The sequence below is a fragment of the Pyrus communis genome, chromosome 15 (genome assembly GCF_963583255.1).
Source record: "Pyrus communis chromosome 15, drPyrComm1.1, whole genome shotgun sequence".
Classification (NCBI taxonomy): Eukaryota; Viridiplantae; Streptophyta; class Magnoliopsida; order Rosales; family Rosaceae; genus Pyrus; species Pyrus communis.
Window position 1 is genome coordinate 20,858,724 of NC_084817.1, and position 26,635 is coordinate 20,885,358.

The following is a 26,635-nucleotide window of genomic DNA, read 5'->3' on the forward strand; positions in this document are numbered from 1 at the left end:
TAGAAACTACAGAAGCAAAATGTTTGATTTAATATTGTCCAGATTATTAGTACAATTAATTGACAATTTCCAAGCCAAGATAAGAAGAATAAAAACACAAACAAAGAAAATTTGGCATTTCAAATAGTAGCAATCACTGATGTTCCAATTAAATATGGGACCATGTATAATATTGCCCAGATAATAAATAAGAAATCAACGGTGACAATTTTATAACACAACTTTTTCTCCATCTGCATTTTGTTTTTGTCTTTTGTCTTTTTGTGCCTAGACGAACTGACACAATTACAGAGATATTTACATATGGAACTCCAAACGTTAGCAAAGAACCAAAACTCAACGAAACCACATTTACGTATGAGTGAGGATCCTCGTCGTATTCTGGATTCTTTTTGTAAGGATCTTGAAGATTCTTAAATTATATTCGTTTATCGTACATAATGCGATAAAAAATCATTATAAACTTTTTTATTTAAAATTGAATATAAACAGTACTTGACGAAAACTAATCACACGATATACGATAAACGGATATGATTGAAAGATCCCTAGAATCCTCACAAAGAGGATCCGATCCTCTTTCTCTAGCCTTCCCAAAAATCAGTGAGATGAAAGAACAAAAAAACAAAGATAACGATTTAAACATGGAAAGAAATTGATAAAAAAAAAAGGAGAAAAAATGTAAAAAATTAACTATCTACACTCATCGCCGTTTAGGGTTACACAAGTTTCCAACAGCAGCCAATGCCTTCACCATGTCTCTACCATTTTTTAGGTTTTTTAGTTTATTTTGTTTTAAAATTTTGAGGTGTTTGTCTCGATGTAAGTGAGATTTTGAATATATTTAAAAGTTTATACAAAAACTGGCATTTTTGAAAATAGAGGTGTGTATACTTGATAAATACTCCTACAACGTCGTCACGAGTCCGACTGTAATCGAGGGTCTCTCCCTCCCTCTCCAGCTCCAAATACTCTCTGCGGATCAGCGGAATTTTATTTTATTTATTCTTCTAGAGTTTTGAGACGGAAAAGCTCTGAACTGAAGCTGAGAGAGTTGTAATGGTGTGGTGGATTCCGTAAGGAGCTCCTGTAATTTACAGTAAATGGAAAACTCAGACTCTGACGAACCAGAGAAGAAGAGACGTCATTTGAACTCCCTTTCCCCCACCATGGCCCGTAGCTCCTCCACCTCTCCGCCCAAGAACCACAGCGTAATCCCTCTCTCTCTCTCCCTCAACTGTCTGCTTGTTGCTTTTCTAATAAATTTTTGGGTTTGAGATCAAAGGTGTGTGATTGAAGGGTGATGAGAGTCATTGGGTGTGTTTAATTTCTGCTTTGGATTTGCGTTCGAGAATATTATCATTTCTGCTCTTCTCTGTTTGGTTGGGGAGAAAGTGTAAGAAAAGGGGAATCCAATTGAAATTTTGGGATCAAGAGAAAAGGGTTTCTGTTTAATAATGTTGTAATTTGGGGTAACAACAGCACGAGCACGGTTATGAGGTTAATTTCTAATTTTTGATGCAGCCATTTCTGGATATAGTATGATATTCCATGAATATGCCCAGAGTTAGATGAGTGCACGTTTATGGTTCAATGTGCCTCAAGTACACATTAATTTTGATTTGAAATTGGAAGCAGATTGAAGATATTTGTATGCGGTTTGTGTATGTATGTCCGTCCAGGTCAATGCAGCAGCTCTCCAGCTCCAGAACCAGCAACTTAATCAGCAGGTAGACAAACAGAAACTTGACTTGCAAGATCTTGAAGCGAAAATTCAGGAATTAAAGGATAAGCAAGGTTCTTATGATGATTTCTTAATCACAATGAATCAGCTATGGAATCAGGTTATCTCGTATGTTTGATTGGTTTCCTTCCTTTTCATAGTCTCTATTAGGTATACCAGGATGACATGCACTTTCTGCTGATGGCGGTTTCATTATTTTGCTCTTTCGTTGGTTGATGATCTAATTCTTCTTGGACTATGTGCTGGAGGAGCCCAAAATGCTTTAGAAATTTTAGATGGTGCTGAGTATTCTCGTGGTATTTTCGAGCATGTCCAAATTTATGTTACTAAACCCAAGTTTTAGTTTTTTTGTCTCATCGTATAAATTGGATTAACCTGAAGTTATTTGTAGGTTCAATTCCATCATGTTCTGCAGAAGAGATGTTTCTTTTTAGACTCCTACAACAAGATTCTCTAGAAGCTAATGGCAATGATGAAATTGTTAAATATGTTGAAGAAACTCTCGCTTTGTGGCATGTGTCTACTATGGACTTGTTGGAACTCTTAGAACATACCATTTATGCTCATAGGGAAAAACCAATGAACATATCTCACACTTTGGATGGAAAGATATCTTCAGAAGGTCAGCGCTTCAATTTTATATTCGTAGTTGCACAAACTAATTTCATAAGATCACATTTGCATTTTCTAACATGTTTTGAGGGAGTAAGTGCACCAGGAAATATGTATTGAATATAGATTGTCTTTTCTTTCTTGCTATTCTCAGATGCTATCATCCAGTTTTCTAAAATTGATGATATGATGGAAAGGGAGGTTAAAAATCTACACGAAGGGATTGATTTTCTTCATCTGAAGCATAAAGAGTATACTGACGTAATTCAGACTTACCTCAGCAGCCATTCAAGAGATCAGTCTGAAATTAGGCGCATCACAGGTTTCTGAGATTTTTATTACGACAAGCCTCTGTTTTTTATGCACATGTCACTTGAAGTAAAGTTCATGGCAGCACGTGTAGAGATGCATCATCATCATATATATATATATATATATATTTTTTTTTTTTTGTTTTGTTTTTGGGCAAAACTTCATAATAGTTGATACCTATATATTTTAGGATCTATGTTCAATTTGTGACAGAGCAAGTGTCAAATTTTACCAAATTTTGGTATGCTGCCTTTTGAGTGTCTGTTGAATGCGTAAATTTTTTGTTATGGGTGACCGGTGAGCTGGATGACAAAATGGCTGACCTAGAAATGCAAAAGGATGTTGGGCCTGGGGTGCAGAACCATACTTCTAGTGCAGTTAATGGAACCCTGTCCTCCGTTGCACCGTCTTACTTTCTCTTCTCTCTCTCTCTCTCTCTCTTTCTCTCTCTCTCTCTCTCTCTCAGCATTTGTTGCAGATACTAGAAGCCGACCGCCTTTCTGAGTATCAAGACACACTTGAAGAAAATTTACCGCTGTCAAAACAATTGCAAGAATTTCAGGTTTCTAAACTTAAATTCAAGTTTTGATAGTTATTAATATTTTCAAAGATTTCATTGTCTGTTTACTTCTTTGATAAAAAAAGCTATATGTTGTCCCAGGATGAAGTGAAGGATGACAAATACGTACTTTCATCAAGACTGTTCTCTACGCTAAATGATCAACTCCAACATTGGAATGCAGAATTGGACTGATACAAAGCATTGACTGATTCTTTGCAGGTTAAAATGCTTGGTTTATGTGCAGATGTTTGGAATGCTTGCCCTATATTTTTTATGTTTTAAAAGTTTAATTTCAGGCTGACAGGACTCTTGTTGTGAGAAGGGAGAAGGACCTAAATGTCAAATTAGAGTCAGCAGATGCAGTTAGGAATCCCATTGACTATTCTGATTCTAGGATTGAAGAACTAGAACTTCAGCTGCAGTAGTGTATAATTGCAAAAAATGACTTTGAGATAAACATGGAAGAAGCTATCCAGGATTCAGGTAAAAGTGTTATAAGTTTGATATTGTTGATATTAACTGTTAATTTACCCAAGCTTGTGGCACTGAAAATGCTCTTTGCTGCAGGAAGAAAGGACATTATAGAAGAGTTTCATTTGATGGCCTCATCTTTGTGTAAAGAAATGGAAATGGTGGAAACTCGGTTGAAGCAGTGGAAGGAAACAGCTCATGAAACACTTTGTTTACGTGACAAAGCCCAATCATTGAAAGCTTCATTAAGTACAAAGGTCTACTTCCATTCCCAGTTAACTCTCTCATACTCATATCAGTTGCACTGCTCTTTTTTCTATTTATTTTCTTGGAGGTGATGAATACAGATCAAGGGTACTCGTGCAATCCAGAAAGAAAGGGATATAATGATATTTATGATTATGTTGCTTGAATCAAATTACACACACATGTATATATAGTTATATACACATACAATGTAATCATTTTTTTTCTTTCTGCAAGTTGTTTTTTTGGGAGAACTCCTTTCTGATCTTAAAGTAAAAGATTCTTATTAATGCTATCTGAATGGGTTTCTAATAGTTTTACAACTTCTACTTTTTAGTTGTTACTGTTGATTAGTATTTAATTGTGGAATATTCTCTGAATTTCTCGAATTCTTTGTTTTTGGAAGACAAATGAGCAAAAGATCCTTGGGGACAAGTGTGGTGAACAGGTGATAGAGATAAAGTCTCTTAAGGCATTGGTGAGATTCTCTATTAGTCTTGATTACCATTGCCTTCACTTCTATTGGATCCATGTTATTTGATTTTTTGACCATTTAAATATAGGATTTTCTTTTTTCAGCTTCATCAATGTTTTTGATATATACCTTTCTATGTTTCAGTTTATATCAACTCCTCTACATATAGGTCCTTTGTATATCTGTGCCTGATGTTTGATTTTAATTCTATCCAATTTGAGAATTTAAGATTCACTTTGACTGTATGAACCTGATAAGTTACCCTGTATACTGTGTTTCTCAGTCAAATAAAGTTTGTTTATTAATTTTTGGCGGTTAAGAATTTTGTTTCATTTTTTGCCTCATGAATGTTTTTGGAACTTTCAATTTAATTCTTCAGTTTGATCTTTAAGGCAATAATGCTGTGGTGGAATTATTTGTTTATATCCTTGTGGTAGTGTTGTCCAATTTGTTTTTGGAATTACTGTTTTTTTTTTCTTTCAGTTCTATCAATGGATTACTTATTTAAAAGGTCATAAATGTTATAAACAAATATGTATGTACTTATGACCTAACAAGAAAATAGTTAGCAAAGAAAATATGTAGATATCGGTAACCATTTAATAACATTTAAGTTCGAAGACGCATGGACTGTACCATAACTGAGCTCAGGTCAGTAATTGATGAAGATGTACTTATTGCAGATTGAGAAGTTGCAGAAGGAAAAACTGGAACTGCAGATCTTCTTAGACATGTATGCACAGGAACGCTATGAAAACAGGTAAACATTTTTTCGTGAGTGCCACGTGGGGGCAATGTAGGGATTTTGTATAAAAGCATAAGCTTGTATATGTACATTTATTTGTTTTTCTTGTTCTCATACATTTTGGAGGGTTTATATTGTTTTCTTTTGGGGTAGACATAGAATGCAGTAATTTCTTCATTATATGATTCGTGGATTCGACTAATTCGTTTGACAGTTTTATTTGGAACTATTTTAGCTTTCGGTTATCTATTATAAACATCTTTACGTTTCCTTATGTGCTTCTCACATTCTCTATTCCACGTAAATAAATCTAGGTTATTTTCTATCAGTACATTTAAGATTTGAATTTTAAATTTCAGAGACTTGATGGAAATCAAAGAATCAGAACGCAGAGCTTACTCTCAAGCTGAAATGCTCAAGAATGCATTGGATGAACATAGTCTAGAGTTGAGGGTGAAAGCAGCCAATGAAGCAGAAGCTGCTTGTCAGCAAAGGCTTTCTGCTACCGAGGCTGAAATAACTGAATTAAGTGCCAAACTTGATGCATCAGAGCGGTTAGTTTTCTTGGTTCCATTTTAGTTTTGAATATAGTAGCATACGGGTGGTTTATTATTATTATTATTTTATTTTTTTGAGCTTTCTCATTTCTTGTTGGCTCGGGCAATCTCTGTGTCTTTTCTTTGCTCTTCAACACTATCGCCTCCTTTACAAAAAGAAGGGTAGTAGTATGTTATTCTATTTCTAGATGCAGTGTTTTCACCGGACATTTGGCATAATTTGGAAAACATTACTAAAAATTTGTCTGTAGGTTAATTAATATAAACGACCAGTAATTTCTTGCCATGTGTAAATTAGATGGGCTTTTGTTAGCCGATATATGTAGCATAGGAATGTTGAGATGACACACTGAGCTCAGTTGAACAGTGTATGTATTTAACTACCCCTGAAGATGAAATTGTTTAATCAAGGCAAACTTGGGTGCTTTTCGTTCTGAAATTTAGGGTGCATATGGGACTGCTTTTGTAGGAAGGACTTTTGCTCATAAGTTCTTTTGCAAGAAGAGCTTTTATTAGAAGCATGTCAAAATTTTTATCAAAAAACCAAACAGGCCTGTAGTAGATGACACAATAGAGGTAGGATTATGTTATTCTATATTTATATTCAGTGTCCTTCTTGCCCCCCTGTTACTAACAAACATTATGGACATGTTTCCTCTCTTTAGTAGCACACAGATCTCATTCAATTTCGCTTAGTAATATTTGTTTCTTTTGATTAAAGTACATTACTATTCTGTTTCGCAGCTGTTAGATAAGCAGTTCGTTTTCTTTCACTAAAATGAAACCTGTAATGCTATGCGTCACCTTTATCTGCAGGGATGTTATGGTGCTTACTGAGGCTATTGGAATTAAAGACAAGGAGGCAGAGGCTTATATATCTGAAATTGAGGTGCGTGTTTATGCTTATATCCTATTCATGTCCGGAGTTTTTCTTCCTTGATAATTTATACGATGATGTTGGCTCACTTTTCTGCTTCACCTACTCTATCTTTCTGATAAATTTATTGTTTTCCCGCAGACCATTGGTCAGGCATATGAAGATATGCAGATGCAAAATCAGCATCTGTTGCAGCAGGTGACTGAGAGGGATGACTACAATATCAAGGTCTCTGTTAAGATTTTTGTTGCCTTCTTCCCACCACATTATTACCAAATTTATTGGTGCGGTGGAATGGTGGCTTATTGTCCTTGGTTTTTAAATGATGTCTTTGGTCTCGTTTCTGAGAGTGTGAAGACAAAGCAAGCACAGAGCTTTGTACTCTCTGATAAGCAGGCATTGGTGAAGCAACTTCAACAGTAAACACATCATTAGAATCTCTAAAAATTAGAGTTTCCCATGGTGAAGAGCAGGTATGGTGACTCCTATGCACAATCTTTTTCCATTTGTTAACCTTTATCAAGCGTGTACTTTAATCTTGCAGGTGAAGGCTCTCCTGACAGATGCCATAAAAACTACTGAGTAAGATAGGCAACTCGCAGTCAACGTGGAAACTGTCAAGTGGGAATTGGCTGATTCTGAGAAGGAGTTGCAGTGGTTGAAATCTGCCTTTGCATCTTCTGAGAAGGAACATGTGCATATTGAAAAGGATATTGATGACGTCCGATTGGAATTAGAGAATGAAAGGTAATGTTTGTTCGTTTTAAGTACAATGGATTTCATGGAATTACTTAAATCTTTGGCTACAATCTTATATGCAAGCTAGGAAGCTAGAACAACTTTATATCTTCCCTGCTTGATCAGATTTTGCAAGTACGGAAATTCTTTATGCAGGATGTGTTTGTGCAGCTAATCATTGTAATACTTGGTCATAAATGTAGCTCTGAGAAGTTGGATTCTTGTTGTGCAGAAGCTCAAGGAAGAACCTTGAGGAAGAACTCGGGGAATTGAACAGCATAGTTGCTGAGATGAGTTCTGAAACCGGAGAGGCTGCAATACAGAAACTCCAAACTGAAATAAAATTCTGCAAAAATATTTTGCAGTGCAGTGTTTGTACTGATAGGCCGAAGGAGGTAAGGAAGATATTTGTCGCATATACCCTTGTCTAACCAGTGTTTCAGATACAAATTTGTTACCATCTCCTAAATCTTCCGGTGAACTGATGATGTTAGCTCTAATTATTTGATTGGCAGGTGGTAATCGTCAAGTGCTATCATCTATTTTGCAAATACTGCGTTCAAAAAAATCTAGAGATACGTCGTTGAAAGTGTCCTGCCTGTGGAACTCCGTTTGGTCAAAATGACATCCGGTTTGTAAAGATATGAAGAGAAGAGTTTCCGATATCCTGTATTTATGACCCCCTCTCGGCCCGCCTACCCTTTTTGATCCGCCAAGTATCTTGTATAAAACGGCATAGATTGTAGTTTTTCTTGCCGCAGTAGTCCCGCGTCGGAACTGTGGCTTTAGTTGTATAGGTTTTGTTCTGTAAATGCGTTCGTTTCGTTTCATGTTTCAGTATTTGTTATCCGTTATCCATTATTTCCGAATAACGTAGTTGAAAAGTAAGACAAAAGTGAAGAGGAAAGGCTTAATGTTGATTGCACATGCCGGAAATTCTTTCCCTTTTTATTTACGTTCTCTCTTCAATTCTTCTCCCTCTCGTCCGTTCTTATTTGAACGGTCATAATTAAGTCATGTCTGCATGTACGAATCAAGAATTTAATGAACAAATATCCAATCTCGAAAGATCCCAATATATATATATATATATATATATATATATATTATATACTATGGAAATATAAATACTAGAAAATTCACAAAAAAAAAATAAAAATGTTGAAAATCGATCAAAATTAAACGTTAATCATGTAGTAATAAAAAAAAATTGACGATATCACAATCATATACCAGTAATACATTGAAAAATTTTCATGTCAATAATTAAGATTTTGAAAATGAGAGATTTTGGAGTAATAAATAGGGGTGTGCTATCCACACACACCCCATTCTACTTCTCACATGCTCTTTGATAATTTATGTCTATTGATCTTTTTCAATTCATCTGATCCGACGGCCGAAAATTAAAAAAATGTGTGAGAAGTAAAATGAGGTGTATGGATATCACACTCCCTAATAAATATAGGGGGTCGGTACGACAACGTTTTCCCGCATCACACATTGCCCCCAGTCCCCAAACAAATATTGACCTCATCCTCCGGCACTCTCATCAATCTCATCACTGTATATTTCTGTAATCGAAGAAACATGCTCCTTTCTCTAGTCCAAACCACCTTAGCATCATCCCCTTGTTTCCACTCCTCACACTTTCAGATTCTCAACAATCCCACTGCTGCGCCGCCCAAATCTCCCTTTCTTGGTCTTGGATTTGAACCCATAACAAATCCCCTCAAAAGCTCGCATTCTTACACAAACCCCAGAAACCCCAAGCTCAGAATCCATGCTTCTCTGCTTGAAGCTCCGGTCCTCTGGGCTGGCAGGCTCTGCATCTTCTATGCTCTCTTGAAGACTGGTTTGGCTGGATCTCCAGCTAGTCCACTTCTGTCAGGTATACTTCTTTGATGGGTTGTTTCTATTTTTCTTGGTTATTCAGTATATGGATTGTATTACCAATTATTTAAGTTTCAGAAATAATGGGTTGCTCCTGAAATTTTGATTTGTGTTTTTCTTGATAAAGTTTCAGAAGTAATGGGTTGTTTCTGTTTTCCTTGGTTGGTTTTTAAGTTTTAAATAGTTTTGATGGCCTTTATCTGTTCATTATTTGACTTGGTTTTCAGATTTGGGAAGAACTGAAGGTGACGAAGGTGATGGGGTTGTTAGTGGGTCCGTTGATTTGGGGTTCTCTAAGTGGTTGAACAGCATTCAAGGGAAACCAGGTTTGTTTCTTTGTTTGACAGAATGACATTTTGTTGCATTAATTTAACTTGGGTTGCAGATAAAACTTGGGAAGTTAAGATTTAAAGTATGTTTAGTATGTGAAAGGTAGGAAAAGAAAAGTAGAGCTCTTTCCTCTCAGTTTCTAACTGAAGAATGAAGATGCAATGAGAACGATAAATTTGTTCGCAGGATATGCCCGTTTGATAAGCATTTAAGCACGGGACTAACAACATTTATATGGTTAAATGGTCAATGATGAGTTTTGTTTTTAAGGCTAGCATGAGGTTCCAATGCTTCTGTGCCATGAGGATTATGAATATCTAAGGGACACATGATTTTCATAGTATGTAATTAGTTTTCAGCATCATTCATTGTGATTAATTAACTGGGTTGCTGTGCTAGCCGCCGCCCTTGGCATGTTCTAGCTTCTGTTACAAGATGGGTTACACTGAATATCTAGGACGAATGAAGTAAAAAATTGATGGATTGCTATTTGCCTTGGTTATTTAAAGAAAAAGAATTGATAGAGATTGGCATTTTATGGTGTTTGCATATCGGAAAGACAATGACCAGGCCAAAGAAAAATAAAAAAGATAGTGAATGAGGAAGAATGGATATGGTGGTTCTATCCTCAAGGCTATCGAGGAGCGGGAAGAATACTGCTGGCATTTATTATATTTCTGTTAATGTTGTTGAAAGGCCCAAAGCACATCAGAACAAAGTCTTTGTTTCATGAGGTTTGCTATTGATGAAAAAAGTTCCTCTTGTTCTGCGGTTATGGAGTGATAGAACAGGGGGTTTGCCTATATCACCTCCTGAATTGGTACTAACAGATACGCTCAACCATGATGGACCAAAATGTGTTCACATGCCACAATGAATTGTTGATTACCTACTCGGATCAATATTTATGAAAAGTTGTTTTGTTATTGTAAAAGGTTTTTGGCTGAGAAACTCTAGTTGTTGTGTTCTGCTTGAAGGTAATGATTCTTGGCTTTTGTAAATATAAATTTTTGGGCTATGTATTTGTTTATTTTCACTTCACAAATTTTTCATTTAGAGCTTCACTTTACTTTTATCATCATCGTGCTTATTATAAATATGCTGTAAACCCCCGACTGTTGATTTGTTTTATCAGCAAAAGAAGCTGCTGATAAAAGGAAATTAGTAAGCAAATGGCATCCTACAACAAAGGGCACACTCAGAAGGAACTACAGGGTACCATCTAAATCTGAAGGGCGTCGTCTTCTGAAGGGTATTGCTTCCTTACTGTCAGACGACGATCACTTTGTAGATGCAACCTCCCACAAGGTAATTACAACTGTGGGGAACAACTTTGAGGAAACTTTTTTCAATTTCTTTTCCTCTTCCAATTTGGTTGATATTTTTTATATTTTCTTTAGTTTTTTCTTAGTCAAATTCTTAATAGCGGTGATCAGAAAGCCATCTAATCTCACTTGTCCTGAATTCTTTGGGCCTTCATAGGGTTGTCAGATCAGGAGGGAGACCGCTCATGGAGAAAGTGTCTGTTGCAACAATGTGAGGGCACTGTTTGATGAGCTTCCAACTCCTCACCTAGTTGTGGAGATCACTCCTTTTCCGGCTGGCTCTCTCACAGAAAATGATTACACTAAGGCTGAGAAATTAGAGAGGGTGCTAAGATCAGGTCCTCATGTTTGAGTAACCTTGAACTTTTCATGCTTTGAGTTGTGTATTCACTGTCTACCTCTGTACATAGCAATCTCATGAAAAAGGAAACTTATTTTCTTCCATGCTCGTCTCTTTAACTCACTCTAGTCCATAACCGTTATTAACAATCAGTTTAAAGGTTTGCTAAAACAATCTTAAGGCTTGTTTGTGGTTGTTTCTTTAGGAAGCACTTACGCTAGAATACTTTTATTAGAAACTCTTCGACATTTCTATAAAAATTTAAATGCTTCGTGAAAAAGCAGGTGTAACCGTGTAAGTGCTCGCTGAAGAAGGATTTGACAAGTGCTTCCACCTAAAGTGCTTTTATAACCTAGCACTTTTTAATTATTTTATATCAAATGCAAATTAGGTTATTAGGAAGCAATTTTAGCTCTTTCAATGGATGAATGGTGTCGTCTGATTGATTACTTGGAACAGAAGCAATCAAGGATTGTTGGGCTTAGAAGATCATGGACCTTCTAAACGAATATAACGTACATAATTCCTTGGAAAGGACTGACTATTTTCTCTAGTGAGGAAAATGGCATTGCTTCCTGGCACCAGCTGAGCCCCTGGAATGTCGACGCTGTACAGCCTATACAGCCCATGAATTCCATGCCTTGCGATTGTGTTCTCTCTTCCAATCAGTCCAGTAGAAAATAAAGGTCGACTTCTTGTTACTGGGTCATTGGTCCGAACCTTTGAATGGTCGAAGGAAAGTTTCGTGAGCTGTACTCATTTTAGACAATTTAACATGTTATTTTGTCGGACTGCGCCAATTTAAACCGATGCTCAAGTGGATTCTTGTTTGAATGTATATATGAGATGAACGGACAATTATATGCTATGCACTTGATGGAATTGTATTGACAATTTGATAATATAATATATTAGACAGGAAACTATCCAGCTCATCGGGGTTGATGTGCCTGGGCTCCACAGGAAAAGCCCTGCCAGTGTCTAGTGGTCCGATGTTACGTTGTACTCAAACTCCTCCGGCTGCGGTTTGTGTGACTGAAGGAAATATTTTGCAAGGTTGTAGGATTTACTCATTCTTAGACTTCATTTAAAACGTAGCATAAAATTTAGGAAATAATGCAGTAGGATATATAATTCGAAAAGTAAATTAGGCTCATAATTACTTAGATGATGAGCACTCTCAACACCTTTCTTTTAAGAACACCGTTCTTAATAATCCTTTCCTTGGCAAAGTCACATTGACGTTGATAACATTTTTTTTTTTTAGTACAATGATATATTTTACATTGAAAGGAGGGGGGTGGAGTTCGGTTAAGCCACACAATGAGCAACCTAATTTGGTATCGAATTCTCTATCTATGAGATTTGAACCTAAGACCTCTCACTTACAAGTGAAGAGAGGAATATCACGAGACCGTAATAGAGGCTCAGCTATTTGTGAAATAAGATAATTAGAGCGAGGGACCTCTATAGAGAGAAGGGGCTCAGCTGTTTGTAGATGCATATTTTTCGCTTGGCTTTATGCATTTATTTATACAAATCATATAACCCAAAGCAATACAAGCCATAAAGGTTAAAATATCCTAGATCTTATTGGATCCAAGACGCTCGCTACCACATAGAAACTATCCCACTAGCTGATCGTTAAAAAAATTCAGCGTTTTTGCAAGTGGGATTACAAGGGTAAGGGCAATCGATCTTTCTGAACGGAGTGAGGTCGTAATACCAGTCTCCAACTGCCTCTGCAATTGTCTGCATAACACAATAACACGTTAAAGACGAGTTCAGTTTTTCACGTTAAAACCGAATGAAACCACGATTGAGTGCAGATCACGGTACTCAATCTTACCGTCTTACTCAACATAGGAGAGTCAGCTGCAAGCCATGTCTCCTGGAATTCAATTTGGCAATGGGAATAGCAAGAGTGTATGAACCACCCATGAGATGAAGAATTGCTCGCACCAGCAATCGTTTTTAAGAACTGTAACCTAAATTCTGAAACATATTCCAGACGAAAAGACAAGTCAATTTTCGAAACAGACAGCTCTTTTTTTTTTTTTTTTTTTTTTTTTTTTTTTTTCAATGCTGCAACGTATCAAAACGGTTTCTTGGTAAGGTCCAAAGAAGCTTCTATGGGAACTCGTAGACAGCGAGGAGTTTTAAGTTGCTTATTATCATCTTAAACACTAAAGTAAACAAGCTGCTGGTATGAAGTGGAGGAGGGTTTTGATATACCTTGCATGGTTTGAAGCTGACTGGGTGAGCAGTTCTTTATATTAAGCTTGCACTTTTTCCAGGCACCTTCAGGATCAGCAACATCCGGTGCCAAAATGTTCTGTATCTGAGTGGATACAACAATGAATCAGAAAAAAAAAAAATGCACGCTAACAGACTCTCCGAATGTGGAAAAAGAGAACTAGTAATTGTTGATTGTTAGCAAATTTAGAGAACTATGGAGTAGGTTGTGCTAAGAAATTAGAATAAAATGGAAAGTACAGGACGCATCCAAGAAATAAGAGAAACAGCTAACCTGCCACCAATCGTAAGCTGCATTGACGAAAAATATTGGCGTCCGGGTTAGTGGTACCACATTTTGTGGGAAGAAGCACTGAAATATTTTAGTGCGAAATATCAGAAGTAATAAGGATAGAGCGAATAGCAAAACCATGCAAGAGTATAAACACATACCAGCCCTGGACTCATTCTTGAAGTGCAGGATGCAGGCAAGTTCTTCACCGAACCCTGCACAAAACATAGATGATCAGAATTAATTAGAACCCAACACTTATCACATTCACAGAACGGAGGCTTGAAAGAGAGAGAGAGAGAGAGAGAGAGAGAGAGAGAGAATACATGTAGCGCAACCACTTCACTATAAAAGGCTTGAATGTATGGTGATCCAGACACCGTCCTCCTGTTAGTCATTATAGTCTAGGGTTTTAGAAACTAGAAACGTTTATAAAAATAAAATATGTTAGGTCAAGCTTTCATGATTAAAGTACGTGCTTAGTGCTTACGCATTAATGAAGTAACCAGCATCTGGTACACATTTCACTTTAGTATCCACAGGTAGAAGAGAACGGAAGTTATCACAATGAAGAATCGAGGCCAATCCGCCAGCCGAACAACCAGATAGAAGAGCCTGTAATCAAAAGTGGTACGAATGAGCTATCGGCAGTGAGGACAGGATGAAAAAAGCAGACAGTTCGAAGAATGGGCCATACAGATTGAGCATTTTTCATTCCTTTTGCCAATAAATCATCCATGATGGCACGGAAAACCCTTGCTCCTCTGAAGTGAAGATTTGTTGCCTGATCAAATTAGTTTGATTAGAAACATGCCAAGTGATTGGAAAGCGGAGGGTTAAGGAGGTGCATTAGACACCAGGTTTAGACTTGTATCAATGCAAAACATGGGTTGCTCATTAACTGAAACTTACAGGGTCTACCGCTTCAACATCACCAGTAAATGACGAGCCATCACAGTATCTAACTTTGATTCTATTCCAATTGTAGAAGTCTAGCATTGAAAAGAAAAATGATTTTACCGTTAGTGAAAAGAAAATGATAGGTATGTTCATCACTATTGAGTAATTCTTAAGATATATATGCTTGTTTAAACAAAGCAAACCTTCAAAGCAAGGCAAACACATTAATTGAAATACACAAAGCTATTGATGAGGTATAAAATCTACCGAACCTGGATTAGTCTTTTGCTTGTTACTAAGAACCCCAGAAAACGACACTGTCTTTTCCATTTTGGTTGATGAACCGAGGGAATTATTCGAGCGATCAAGGCAAGTTGCAACGGTGTTACACCATCCTCCACCCTAATAACGAAATATCAATGTAAGAACATAAACTTTAATGCAAAATTTTATAATTACTAAGCTTACTGAGTTAATTAATCATACACCTAGATGCATGGACAAGAGAAAAAGGTTTGTGACACAAGAACTCCGAATTCGGGAACTATTTTAGCATGATAGGGGAGACACAAACCTCAAAATAAACCAACCAATTGTTGATTCCGGCACCAAATCCCTTGTCAAAGTGGTAACCGGGTGCGCTCCCATCCAAACAAACTGCATAGCATGTCATATTTAGAAACAGCGCAAAAATAAAACTCAACAGAAACAGACATGGTCACATGGTGCACTAGTTTTTCTCACCGGCTCCTTTAGCAACTGCATTCTCGACAAGAGTGATTCCCACAAGGTGGCTTTCTGCTTTCAGCAATATCAGTAAACATACTAGAAGAGTTAACCATTGGCCTAATCTTGAACAGGCCATTCTGCAGATACAATTTTTCAGCAATTAATATACAGAGCATTTGGCAGCTTTTCTTCACTGAAAAATCTGTTTCTAAATCTAATAAAGAATCCCTCTCTATACAGTCTGTGTATATATTTGTCAAAGGAATCCTCCGTCATGGGCGGTAATCCGACTACATTTAGCCGAAAACAAATCCTTCCAAACTGGTTTGGGCAACCAAAATCTTACCCTTGATCTTTCGTACAGTCAAAAGATCCAATTCCATCAGAGATTCAGAACCAAGACCATGAATCTTCATTCATTCAATGGATAAAATACAAATTTTAACAAGCATATAGTAAGAGAAAAAAGTATAAATAAAAAATAAAGAAACATTGCATAATCATCAATTACAAATCATAGATTACATAATATTACTAACAAAATATATGAAACTGCAATACTATTATTCTTCGTTTTGGAATCCATTGTCTAACCAAAGCGATGAGTGACAACAACCCCACTTAGTGCGATAGGTCTTGGTTGTTGTTGCAAGCTCAATCAGCTTGATGGGGTTTTATGAAAAAAAACAGAAACCAAATTTCAAACTTTGATTGAGCTCCTATAAATACATGTCTTATTATACTCCAGTACAAACCACCAAGGTCAGTCCTAAGATTTTTGAGGCTCAGGACGACGTCAAAAAAGTGTCATAACTTCATATAAGAAAATTATTTGTTTACATACGTGAGACTTCGATAAATTATATTTAGAAAAGCACTTCAAACTCAATAATTTCGAAACACGGAAAAACTAATTTATTTTGTATCAAGATAAGGGAACTAAAAATCATAGGCTTATAAGTAGATAGATTATGAGTTTTGTTTTCCTTCTATATGAACTTTTAAAGTGTACTATATAAATTGTGATGTGTTTTTTTTCTTCTTATTTACTAACCTTGGCAATATGGGACTAAAAAAATAATGATATTTTCAAGTCTTTAATTGATATGTATAAGCAATGAACGAGCACTAAAAAAAACCTATTAGCGACACATCATATAATTTGCAAATTTAGTCTATGCATTACTCTTTGTTGAAGGTTAGACTTGAATTGAAACGAATGTTTAAAAACTGCAATCCACATAGCTACTAGCTAGGAATTAAAAAGAATTAACAACCAAATAGAGAATCGTGAAAATTGAAAAGAATAAACAAAAACCATTGCTTATGATTGACTCTCTTGATCATTTAGCCAAATTTCATAAATTTAAACTCTTATGAAATTTTTTTTGTAAAAGTTGGAAAGTTAAAAAAAACACAGCTAATGCTTCGAACCCGGGACATCCTTGTCAATTTTAAACAACACAACCACCAGTCATGGTGTGTTGAACAGTGAACCCAAGAACTCCTTATTAATTTCAAACAATGGAAGCCACCAATTCTAGTTAAATCTCTTTGTCAATTAACCAAATTTAAAAAATTTGTACTCTTATAAAAATATATATGAATATACAACTCTAAAAATTTTGGTGCCTCTAATTTTTGTATGCCCTAGACGGTCGCCCGGCCCGTATGGGCCTAAGTACCACCAACTTATATTACACAAATGAACATAAACTGAATCAAAGTTTTGATTTCATAAGAACACCAAGTGATAAAAGGAAACTAATATAGGACAGATTTATCTGTTTAAAATAATATAAATTAAAAATATACCTAAAAAAAAAAAAATAGCATTGCACCGTAGTCTGCACCTGATAATAGGGAATAATCTGAAGGCTGTTGAATGCTTGAGCTTCTTATTCCAAATATAAATATAGATATATAGATGTGTGTGTGTGCGTGTATATAGATGTATATGTATATATATAGATGTGTGCGTGTGTGTGTGTGTGTGTGGTGTAAGTCTTTTTCGTTCCGAGCAATATTAAAAATATGATATTTTATTGTTAAGTCAACGACGTGTAAGTTACTTAAAAACACGAGTCAACGTACGCGTCATACAATATAGTCAAAAATCATAAACTTCTTTCTTAAATTTCAAATCAGAAACTTCTTCTTAAATTCCAATTTATTATGCATGCATCTCGACCACACATGGTGGAAAATTTAGCTGGAACAGAAAGCATGATTTGAAAAGGGCACATGGGTGGAGGCATATAAAAGATGATGGAATTGTGATGAGATAGGAGGCCTGGTGACTACTTGATAAGCTTAGACTTTTATTGTTCAAAAAAAAAAAAAAATTATAGACTTTTATTTGTTTGAAAACTCAAGGATAGCCATCTGAAGGATAGGCTTTAGCCTATGGCTACGACTTCGCATTTTTACTCAAAAACTGTGGGCTAACCTTCATGTCCAAAATGCAAGCCCTCCAGCCCTCGCAGCGTTCATCCTTTGAGAGAAAGATCAAAGCAGGAGGCAAGAAGCGACAGTTCTTGTCGCGTCATCCTGAGAGAACGTGAAGTTTTTCCCCTGTTTCTTTCGACTCGTCGTTTGTTTCAGAGGGCAGGGACAGATCTAACCAAAGCATATATGCTTGGCCTACCTCAGGGTGCACCCTGCACAGGTGGCGCCAGTATTGCCTCCCGGATATGCGTTCATTGCACCTCCTAGCGCTTAAAAGGAAGCAGAACGTCCCCTTCTCTGCAGTTTCAAGACTTTGCCTTCACGTTCTTGCTGATATCATGTTGTGAAATAAAACAATTAGAGAGAGAGAGAGAGCAAGAGACGACTGGAGAGAGAAGGGGTCAGCTGTTTGTGAGAGATGTATTTTTCACTTGTCCTTGTGTCTTTATTTATACTAATCATAGATAGGGTTTTACGTAATTCAAAGTCAAAATAAGATAAGACTTCTTAAATCTTATTGAATTCTACATTTAGTTACACAATAACACTCCTAGAATAACTTTATTCGCAACACTATACAAGATGCTCGGTACCACTTTCAAATCAAAGCTCAAATGAATAAATATTACCGAGAACCATAAGTACGTAGGCTATTACATCAATGTAACGTTCACAGCTCATATAGCTCATAAAAACTATATTTTCGACATAAAGAAATTAATCTTCCTGATCGTTTGAGTCAAATTCACGGTTCTTGCAAGTGGGATTGCAAGGGTAAGGGCAATCAATCTTTTTGAACGCAGTGCGGTCGTAATACCAGTCTCCAACTGCCTTTGCAATTGTCTGCATAACACAGTAAACACGTTACAAAAAACTAAAAACAAGTTATAGTTTTTCACGTTCAAACTGAATGAAAACCGAGATTTGAGTGCAGATCACGGTACTCTTACCGTCTTGCTCAACATAGGAGAGTCAGCTGCCAGCCATGTCTCCTGCGTTCCAATTTGGCAGTGGGCAAAGCAAGAGTCTATGAACACGCCATGAGATGCAGAATTGCTCGCACCGGCAATTGTTTTTAAGAACTGTAACCTATATTCTGAAACATATTCCAAGACGAAAAGACGAGTCAATTTTCCAGCAGACGGTTTTTTTTTTTTTCAATTCTGCAACATGTCAAAAACATGAACAAGCTGCTGGTATGAAGTGAAGGAGGGTTATGAAATACCTTGCATGGTTTGAAGTTGACTGGGCGAGCAGTTCTTTATATTAAGCTTGCACTTTTTCCAGGCACCCTTAGGATCAGCAACACCCGGTGCCAAAATGTTCTTTATCTGAGCGGATACAACAACGAATCAGAAAAAAAATGCACACTAACATAGTCTCCGAATGTGGAAAGGGAGAACCAGTAAGTGTTGATTGTTAGCAAATTTCAAACAGAAATAGAAGAAGAAGTTATTACGATTACAAACCAAACTTTTAGTCGATTTTATAATCAGGGTCTCATATACAGGATATGTCATTGAACTTAAGAAAACTATTATTAAATAACACTGCACAGTAGAATACAATCAAAATTACAGGACGCATTAAGAATTAAGAGAATCAGCTAACCTGCCACGAATCATAAGCTGCATTGACCAAAAATATTGGCGTTCGGGTTTGTGGTACCACATTTTGTGGGAAGAAGCACTGAAATATTGTAGAGCGAAATGTCAGAAGTAATAAGGATAGAGCGAATAGCAAAATCATACAAGAGTATAAACACACACCAGCCCTGGACTCATTCTTGAAGTGCAGGATGCAGGTAAGTTCTTCGCCGAACCCTGCACAAAACATAGATTATCAGAATTAGAAGCTAACTCTTATCACTTGCACATAACGGAGGCTTGAGAGAGAGGCAATACATGTAGCGCAACTACTTCACTGTAAAAATCTTGAATGTGTTGTGATCCAGACAGAGTCTTCCTGTTAGACATTATAGGGTTTTAGAAACTAGAAAAGATTATAAATATAAAATACGTTCGGTCAAGCTTTCATGATTAAAGATATAAAGTACGTGCTTAGTGCTTACGCATTAATGAAGTAACCAGCATCTGCTAGACATTTTACTTTAGTACCCACAGGAAGGAGAGAACGAAAGTTATCACAATGAAGAATCGAGGTTAATCCACCAGCCGAACAACCAGATAGAAGAGCCTGTGATCAAAAGTGGTATTAATGAGCTATCGGTAGCGAGGATAGGATGAAAAAAGTAGAAAGTTTGTAGAACGGGCCATACGTTTTGAGCATTTTTCATTCCTTTTGCCAATAAATCATCAATGATGGCACGGAAAACCCTTGCTCCTCTGAAGTGAAGATTTGTTGCCTGATCAAATTAGTTTGATTCGAAACATGTTATGTGATGGGAAAGCAGATGGTTAAGGACGTACAACAGACACCAGGTTTAGATGTTTGTATCAATGTAAAACATGGGTTTGCTCATTAACTTTAGAAAACTTACAGGGTCGACTGCTTCAACATCACCGGTGAATGATGAGCCATCGCAGTACCGAACTTTGATTCTATTCCAATTGTAGAAGTCTAGCATTGAAATGAAAAATGATTTTGGCAAGGCAAAAACATTGATTGAAATACAGAAGCTATTAAATGAGATATAAAAGGTAACCGAACCTGGATTAGTCTTTGGCTTGTTACCAAGAACCCCAGAAAAAGACATTGTCTTTTCCATTTTGGTTGATGAACCGCGGTAATTGCTCTTGCGATCAAGGCAATCTTCAACGGTGTTACACCATCCTCCACCCTAACAACAAAATATCAATGGAAGAAATTGTAAACTTTAATGCAAAATTTTATAATAACTAAGCTTACTAAGCTAACGAATCGTACACCTAGTTGCATGAAAAAGAGAAAAAGGTTTGAGGCACGGGACCTCCGAATTCTCCAACTATATTTGACTAATGTTATAACAGAACTCGGATACAATAAACAGATTTCTCTTCCCATTGAAAAGTTGGAGATAAATAGTTTCTAAGATTAAAATTCTACCCTTGTCATTCTTATCTTTAAAATCCATTTTAGCATGATATGAAAAACACAAACCTCAACATGAACCAACCAATTGTTGATTCCGGCACCAAATCCCTTGTCGAAATGGTAAGCGGGTGCGCTTCCATCCAAACAAACTGCATAGCACGTCAAATTTATAAACAGTGCAAAAATAAAACTCAAAAGAAACAGACATTTGAGCAATGAAAATGAAACTTCAGGTATCAGACTCAATTCTAATCAGTTAACTGTACGGGGTACAGTTGTATTTCGTACCAGCTCCTTTAGCAACTGCATTCTCGACGAGAGTGAGTGCCACAGGGTGGCTTTCTGCTTTCAGCAATACCAGTAAACATACTAGAAGAGTTAACCATTTGCCTAATCTTGAACAGGCCATTCTGCACATACAAATTTTCAGCAGTTAAATAAACATCTTTTGCCAGCTTCAGTTGCAGACTCCACTACACAAACACAGAACCATACGTTGTCAAGATCCTACGAAAACCCGAATATATTTAGCCGAAAACAAATCTTCCAAACCGGTTTGGGCAACCAAAATCTTACCCTTGATATTTCTTAATAGTCAAAAGATCCAGTTCCATCAGAACAAAAATCAAAATTTAACAAGTATATAGAAAGAGAAAAAAAAAATACAAATAAAAAATAAAGAAACAGAGCGAAGATTTACGCATTGCTTAATCATCAATTACAAATCATAGATTACATAATATTACCAACAAAATATATGAAACTGCAAAACTGTTATTCCTCGTTTCGGAATCCATTGTCTAACCAAAGCAATGGGTGATATGACTCGTACAACCGACCTCACTTGGTACGATATGGCTTAGTTGCTGTTGTAAGCTCAATCAGCTTGATGAGGTTTTATGATAAAAACACAACCCAAATTTCAAACTTTGATTAAGCTCATAAAAACACAGATCTTATTATAATCCACCATTCCGAACCACCAAGTTACAAAATACAAAATGAACATAAACTGAATCAAAGTTTTGATATCATAAGAAAACCAAGTGATCAAAACAGTATAAATAAATTAAAAAAATAAATAAATAAAACAATAGCATTACTCTTCTAGTCCGTACCTGGTAATAGAGAATAATCTGAAGGCAATGGTAGAAGAAAGAATGTGAACGAAACCTTGAATGCTTGAGCTTCTTATTCCAATTATATATACGTGTACATGAATATATATCTTGTGTGAGAGTCTTTGTTTTTTCCGAGCAAAAGCAAGGCATTAAAATGTGATGTGAAGAGAAAGCTAAGTGCTTTCCAGTGAAATAGATTTCAAGAGTATATGTAGCTATTCTGGTAAAAAAGATAAAAGCTACATTATTGGTCTGCTGAGCTGCAAAGCAGAGAGAGGAAAGAAAAAGCCAACGACTATGACAAATCTTGTCGGTGTACACGTGATCCATTTATTATGAAAGCAACTATATCGAATGGATTCATCGTCATTGTTATGATCGCACTCAACAAGTTCATCGTAACTGTTATTATGGCATTCAATTCAAATAATAAACCAATAATATGTATATTTTTTTACACATATGACACCTTATAATTAAATCAAATATAGTAAATTCCTTGCGTATAAGCTGTTATCCAAGCATCTTATTATCAAGACCAAAAATGGTAACTTCGTTGCGCATTTGTTATCCAAAACAAGACACGCGTCTAACAGTAAACTAGTCAGAAACTAGGGACTTCACTCTTGTGCAGGATAATGTCGCGTCAGTACTGCCCTTGATGGCGATATCATATATATCTATATATATATATATATATATATATATAGATATATATACTTTTAAAAAATAAATAAAAATCTGACGCTGGTTTTTATATGTAAGCAATAGTGTAAATTTTATTGAAACTTCAGAGAGATCACATTTATTTTATATATAGAAGATTTATTCTAATTAATTTGTTTCTAAAACTGTCATTTAGTTTTATTTTAGAGGATTATTATTAGTATATTGAAAATCTTATTTTACACTTTCTAACAAATGTTTTTTTTCTTTCTAATTATAGAAAATTCGGAATGCAAAAAGATATTTTTGAAGTGCCACTGTGCTAGTAACAATTCTCTTATTTTAACCTATAAAATTGGTTTTGTCTTGTTTTTCCCTATGAAAATGTTGTTTCTATCTTATTTGGTCTTAGTTCACTTAATTCTCGTCCATTTCATCGAATAAATGTTAAATTAAAGTGTAGTACCACAGCTCTTTGCTTTCAAATTTTCTGTTAAAACAATCCTAATTCTATTTGAGTAAACTGACGATTTGCCCCCTAAATTATCACTTAACTTTCGATTTCTCCCCTAAACTTTTTAATTGGAAAATTAAGGACTTAAACTGTTTTTTTTTTTTTTTGGCCAATTTTCCCCATGCTGTTAATTTTTCATTCATTCGATCCAAATTTTTGTTAAATGGAAGCATGTGCACAACATGTGAAGATAGTTCAATCGCTTTATTTTTAAAATAATTGAAAATTTTAAATTTCTAAAATATAAACCTATGCAAATATGTGTGATTCTATAGCTTTTGTATCTGAAGATTTGGTGAAGTGACACTTTTGTCCACAAAAGAGAGTCACGTAATGTGCATGTGATAAGAGTTAACGTTAATTTGGATGAAATCTATGAAAAACTAACAATATGGGGGAAATCAATCAATAAAATTTGTTTAAGTCCTTTATTATTCACTTAAAAAGTTCAGGGGAACATCGAAAGTTAAGTGATAGTTCAAGGAGCAAATTAGCAGTTTAGCCAATTCTATTTTCATAACTAATTCAAACTCGTCTGTCTCTATTGCGGATTGGTGTGCGGCTAGAGTTGCAGCCATTTGCAAAAGAAAATAATGGACTGGGTTTCGAAAGTAAATAGCGGATTATGTTTCAAAATCTAGTTCAAGCCACTTATTGATCCAACGACTGCAAGTACATATACGCATCAGTCTGCAAGACACATAGACAGAATTTTGAGTTATCGAAAATGAAATTGAGATTGTTTTAGTAGCTAAGTTAGAGACAAAAAATTGTGTCAAAAATAAAATGTGGTGAACTGAGACAACATGACAGAAAATGACAATTTCGTTGAGACAAAACCATTTCAAGATATAAGTGAGATTAAATGATACTTTGAAGGCAAATCAATTAAATAAGCCGTAGTGTAAATTATTCGTTTACAATGAGAGAGATACGAATCCTCTGCATGTTTTTTACGTACAAGACTATACACGACTTGTCATACCGTTTAAAATAATCCAAAGGTTATAAATGTGCCACGTATTTAATGTTCCAGTTTTATAACTTTTTTCTCAGCTTGATAACCTTTCCCCACCCAAATCCCTTGGCTTCTCTGAAGTGCGGCAAGATCGTATGGCTGTTGTCGCCTCCGCTGACCCCTCCTTCCCTCCTCCGTCGTCAGTCGTCACTCACACCACCTTTCCTGTCGCTCCTTATCCATCAAACCACGTGAATGATCCAGCATGGTAACAAGTTAACAATGCTGTGACTTTCCACCATGGTTCTGCGATGGATTTATCCATGGATGACTCATAAATTTCTTCAATATTCGTGGATGCATGCAGCAGGAGGCAGGAGGCAGGAGGCAGGAGGCAGGAGGGGTGGGGAACAAAACTGGAATATTTAATACGTGGCACATCGATAACCTTTCGATTCTTTTGGACGGTGTGGATTAAAAGTCATGTATAGTCTTGTAGGGTAAATCATGCAGAGGATCCCAATTCATTCGCTTAACCCGTATGTTGAATATTGTAGTGTTTGCCTTGGTCTATTTAAAATCTTTTTTTTTTTTTTTTTTTTTGGAGAACTAAAAAGGTGGAAAGATGCAATACGAGGATTTTTCAGGAGATCACATATCCTAGTGCTACTTTCATCCAAACTCGTTTAATTTCAAAATTCTGATGAAATTCAGTTCATGTTAGTTGATATAATCGGATCTAGCTTATTTATTTCTGTCAGTCACTTGACATGAATTCCGCACACTGATCTATCCACTTTTTCTTCTTTTTTTGGTACGATTGGGAATCGTACCAACTCCTGACTAGCATCTCCTACACGTGTATGGTCTTTTTATATTAGATTATATCTTGTAATTTTTTTTTAAATAACTATTTTATATTTTTATGAAAAAATTATTCAAAAAAAAAAAAAAATGCTAAACCATGAAACCACCCACTAATATGGGAGTTTTTTTTTTTTTTTTTTAAATTAAAGTTTTAAATTCAAAATTCATTCAAAATTAGAATGTGATGAATTACTTTAAATTCTTATGGTTCAATTGTAATTTTTACAATTTTTGAAGGACAATTTTTGGTATTTGAAATGTTTCACCTTTTTATCCTTCTCAGTTTTTATATATATAGAACCATATCGTCATGCCATAATGTTAAAGATTGGATGACAACCGATTAGACTCCTCCCAAAACCCAATTTATAGACCAGACTGAGAATTTTTTTTAAGCAAATGACTCGCTTACCCTCATTTTTTGTTCATTCATTTTGTTTACGGGTTTTTTTTTAAAAATTTTGTTGGTGGTGGTAGATCGGTAATGGCGGCGCAACTAGTGTGATGGAGTGTGCATTCTTTCACATTTACAATTTTTGTTGTTGTAGGTTTGTGCTTTTTATTGTATTTACTTTTAAACTATGCTTGTATTTGAATTGTGTTTAAACATTCTATTTCTTGTATTAAATTTTTTTAAATTAATGAAAGTTACCAGTTTGCCAAAGAAAAATACCAAACTGTGGAAAGCCGAATTCGACAGTCACATGGAGTCGCGCAATAGTGAAGGGAAAATGAGGGTTTCGGGCAGCCTCCAACCTGATGCAAGTCTCAAGCTATCTAGTGATGCTGCTCGGTGTCAAACTCCATATTTTTTTGTAGGTTACAATTTCAAAGTACCCTTCTTTTCGTAGGCCTTGATACCTTATTTTCATGTAAAGATTATCAGTAAAAAGGGGGCCGCCAATCCACGTCCAGATCGAACCAACGACAAACACACAAATCTCAAGTTAAAAACATGCAAACATAATAAACATGTATGTGGTATAATATTCTAACGGATAAGGTGTTAGATTTCCAATCATGTAATCAGGGTTTGAAATTCACATATTTTTTAAATTATTGTAATAGTTTCAAACTTTACATCATTCCCTTAGTAATAATAAATTTTTTGAAAAAGGAAGAAAAGAAAATGTCAAATATCAAGAATTAATACAGGCAAGTGATTTCCATAAAAACGAAACCAAATCATTCAACTTAGTTGTGATTTGGATCAGTTCCATGTGATGCCTGTACGATTGGTTTAGCCTATTGAGAAAGACAAGTCCATAGCTAACGGCCTCTGAGTTGGAGAGTGGGACATCATCGGTGGTTGTGGAGTTTGAACATTACACGTGATTGGTGGTGATCAGTGGGTGTGGAGCGTTTTGAATGTTCACCATGTGTTTGTACCCCAATTTACAAATTCCTATCTAATTGATTATAATCTATAATGTAGCGATACAAATCAAGGTGAAAAGGATATCATAAAAAAAAATTATAAAGAAAATTAATGAAAATAGTTTGAAAACTTTGAATTTTAATCAAAAGTACAAAATGTGTTGTAAGTGAATAGTACCAGAAGTGACTTTTTAGAGTAAAAACGTCATTTTCCTTAAAAGTGAACAATATAGAGAGTGTTTCGTTAAAACTCCCAAAATCATATCCA

The 26,635-nt window shown here is 35.7% G+C and overlaps 3 protein-coding genes and 1 pseudogene across 5 annotated transcripts; 2 read left to right on the top strand and 2 right to left on the bottom strand.

Annotated features, from left to right (window-relative positions):
- The first annotated feature begins 689 nt into the window (after positions 1–689).
- LOC137718509 (E3 ubiquitin-protein ligase BRE1-like 2) lies at positions 690–8,294 on the top strand (annotated as a pseudogene).
- Positions 8,295–8,850: 556 nt separating this feature from the next.
- On the top strand, positions 8,851–11,331 carry LOC137717249 (uncharacterized). Its single transcript, XM_068456552.1, has 4 exons — positions 8,851–9,230; positions 9,460–9,558; positions 10,698–10,870; positions 11,045–11,331. Exons 1-4 carry the CDS (start codon positions 8,930–8,932, stop codon positions 11,237–11,239), a joined length of 768 nt encoding a protein of 255 aa, XP_068312653.1. The 5' UTR covers positions 8,851–8,929; the 3' UTR covers positions 11,240–11,331.
- Positions 11,332–12,718: 1,387 nt separating this feature from the next.
- Positions 12,719–22,103, bottom strand: LOC137717248 (pectin acetylesterase 8-like). Of its 3 annotated transcripts, none has more exons than XM_068456550.1 (13): positions 21,983–22,103; positions 15,399–15,520; positions 15,229–15,311; positions 14,927–15,056; positions 14,667–14,746; positions 14,452–14,538; positions 14,245–14,369; positions 14,081–14,141; positions 13,916–13,969; positions 13,758–13,835; positions 13,463–13,568; positions 13,077–13,222; positions 12,719–12,979 (listed from the first exon to the last, which is right to left on the bottom strand). In XM_068456550.1, exons 2-13 carry the CDS (start codon positions 15,517–15,519, stop codon positions 12,872–12,874), a joined length of 1,179 nt encoding a protein of 392 aa, XP_068312651.1. In that variant the 5' UTR covers position 15,520; positions 21,983–22,103; the 3' UTR covers positions 12,719–12,871. The 3 variants fall into 3 exon arrangements, with proteins under 3 accessions (XP_068312651.1, XP_068312652.1, XP_068312649.1); XM_068456551.1 differs by lacking the exon at positions 21,983–22,103 and adding an exon at positions 17,833–18,181; XM_068456548.1 differs by lacking the exon at positions 21,983–22,103 and adding an exon at positions 17,237–17,326.
- Positions 18,323–22,113, bottom strand: LOC137717247 (pectin acetylesterase 8-like). The gene is made up of 13 exons (XM_068456547.1): positions 21,983–22,113; positions 21,153–21,274; positions 20,931–21,013; positions 20,502–20,631; positions 20,332–20,411; positions 20,110–20,196; positions 19,903–20,027; positions 19,736–19,796; positions 19,601–19,654; positions 19,443–19,520; positions 19,057–19,162; positions 18,782–18,927; positions 18,323–18,674 (listed from the first exon to the last, which is right to left on the bottom strand). The coding sequence occupies exons 2-13, from the start codon at positions 21,271–21,273 to the stop codon at positions 18,549–18,551; spliced, it is 1,197 nt and encodes a 398-aa protein (XP_068312648.1). The 5' UTR covers position 21,274; positions 21,983–22,113; the 3' UTR covers positions 18,323–18,548.
- Positions 22,114–26,635: the final 4,522 nt, after the last annotated feature.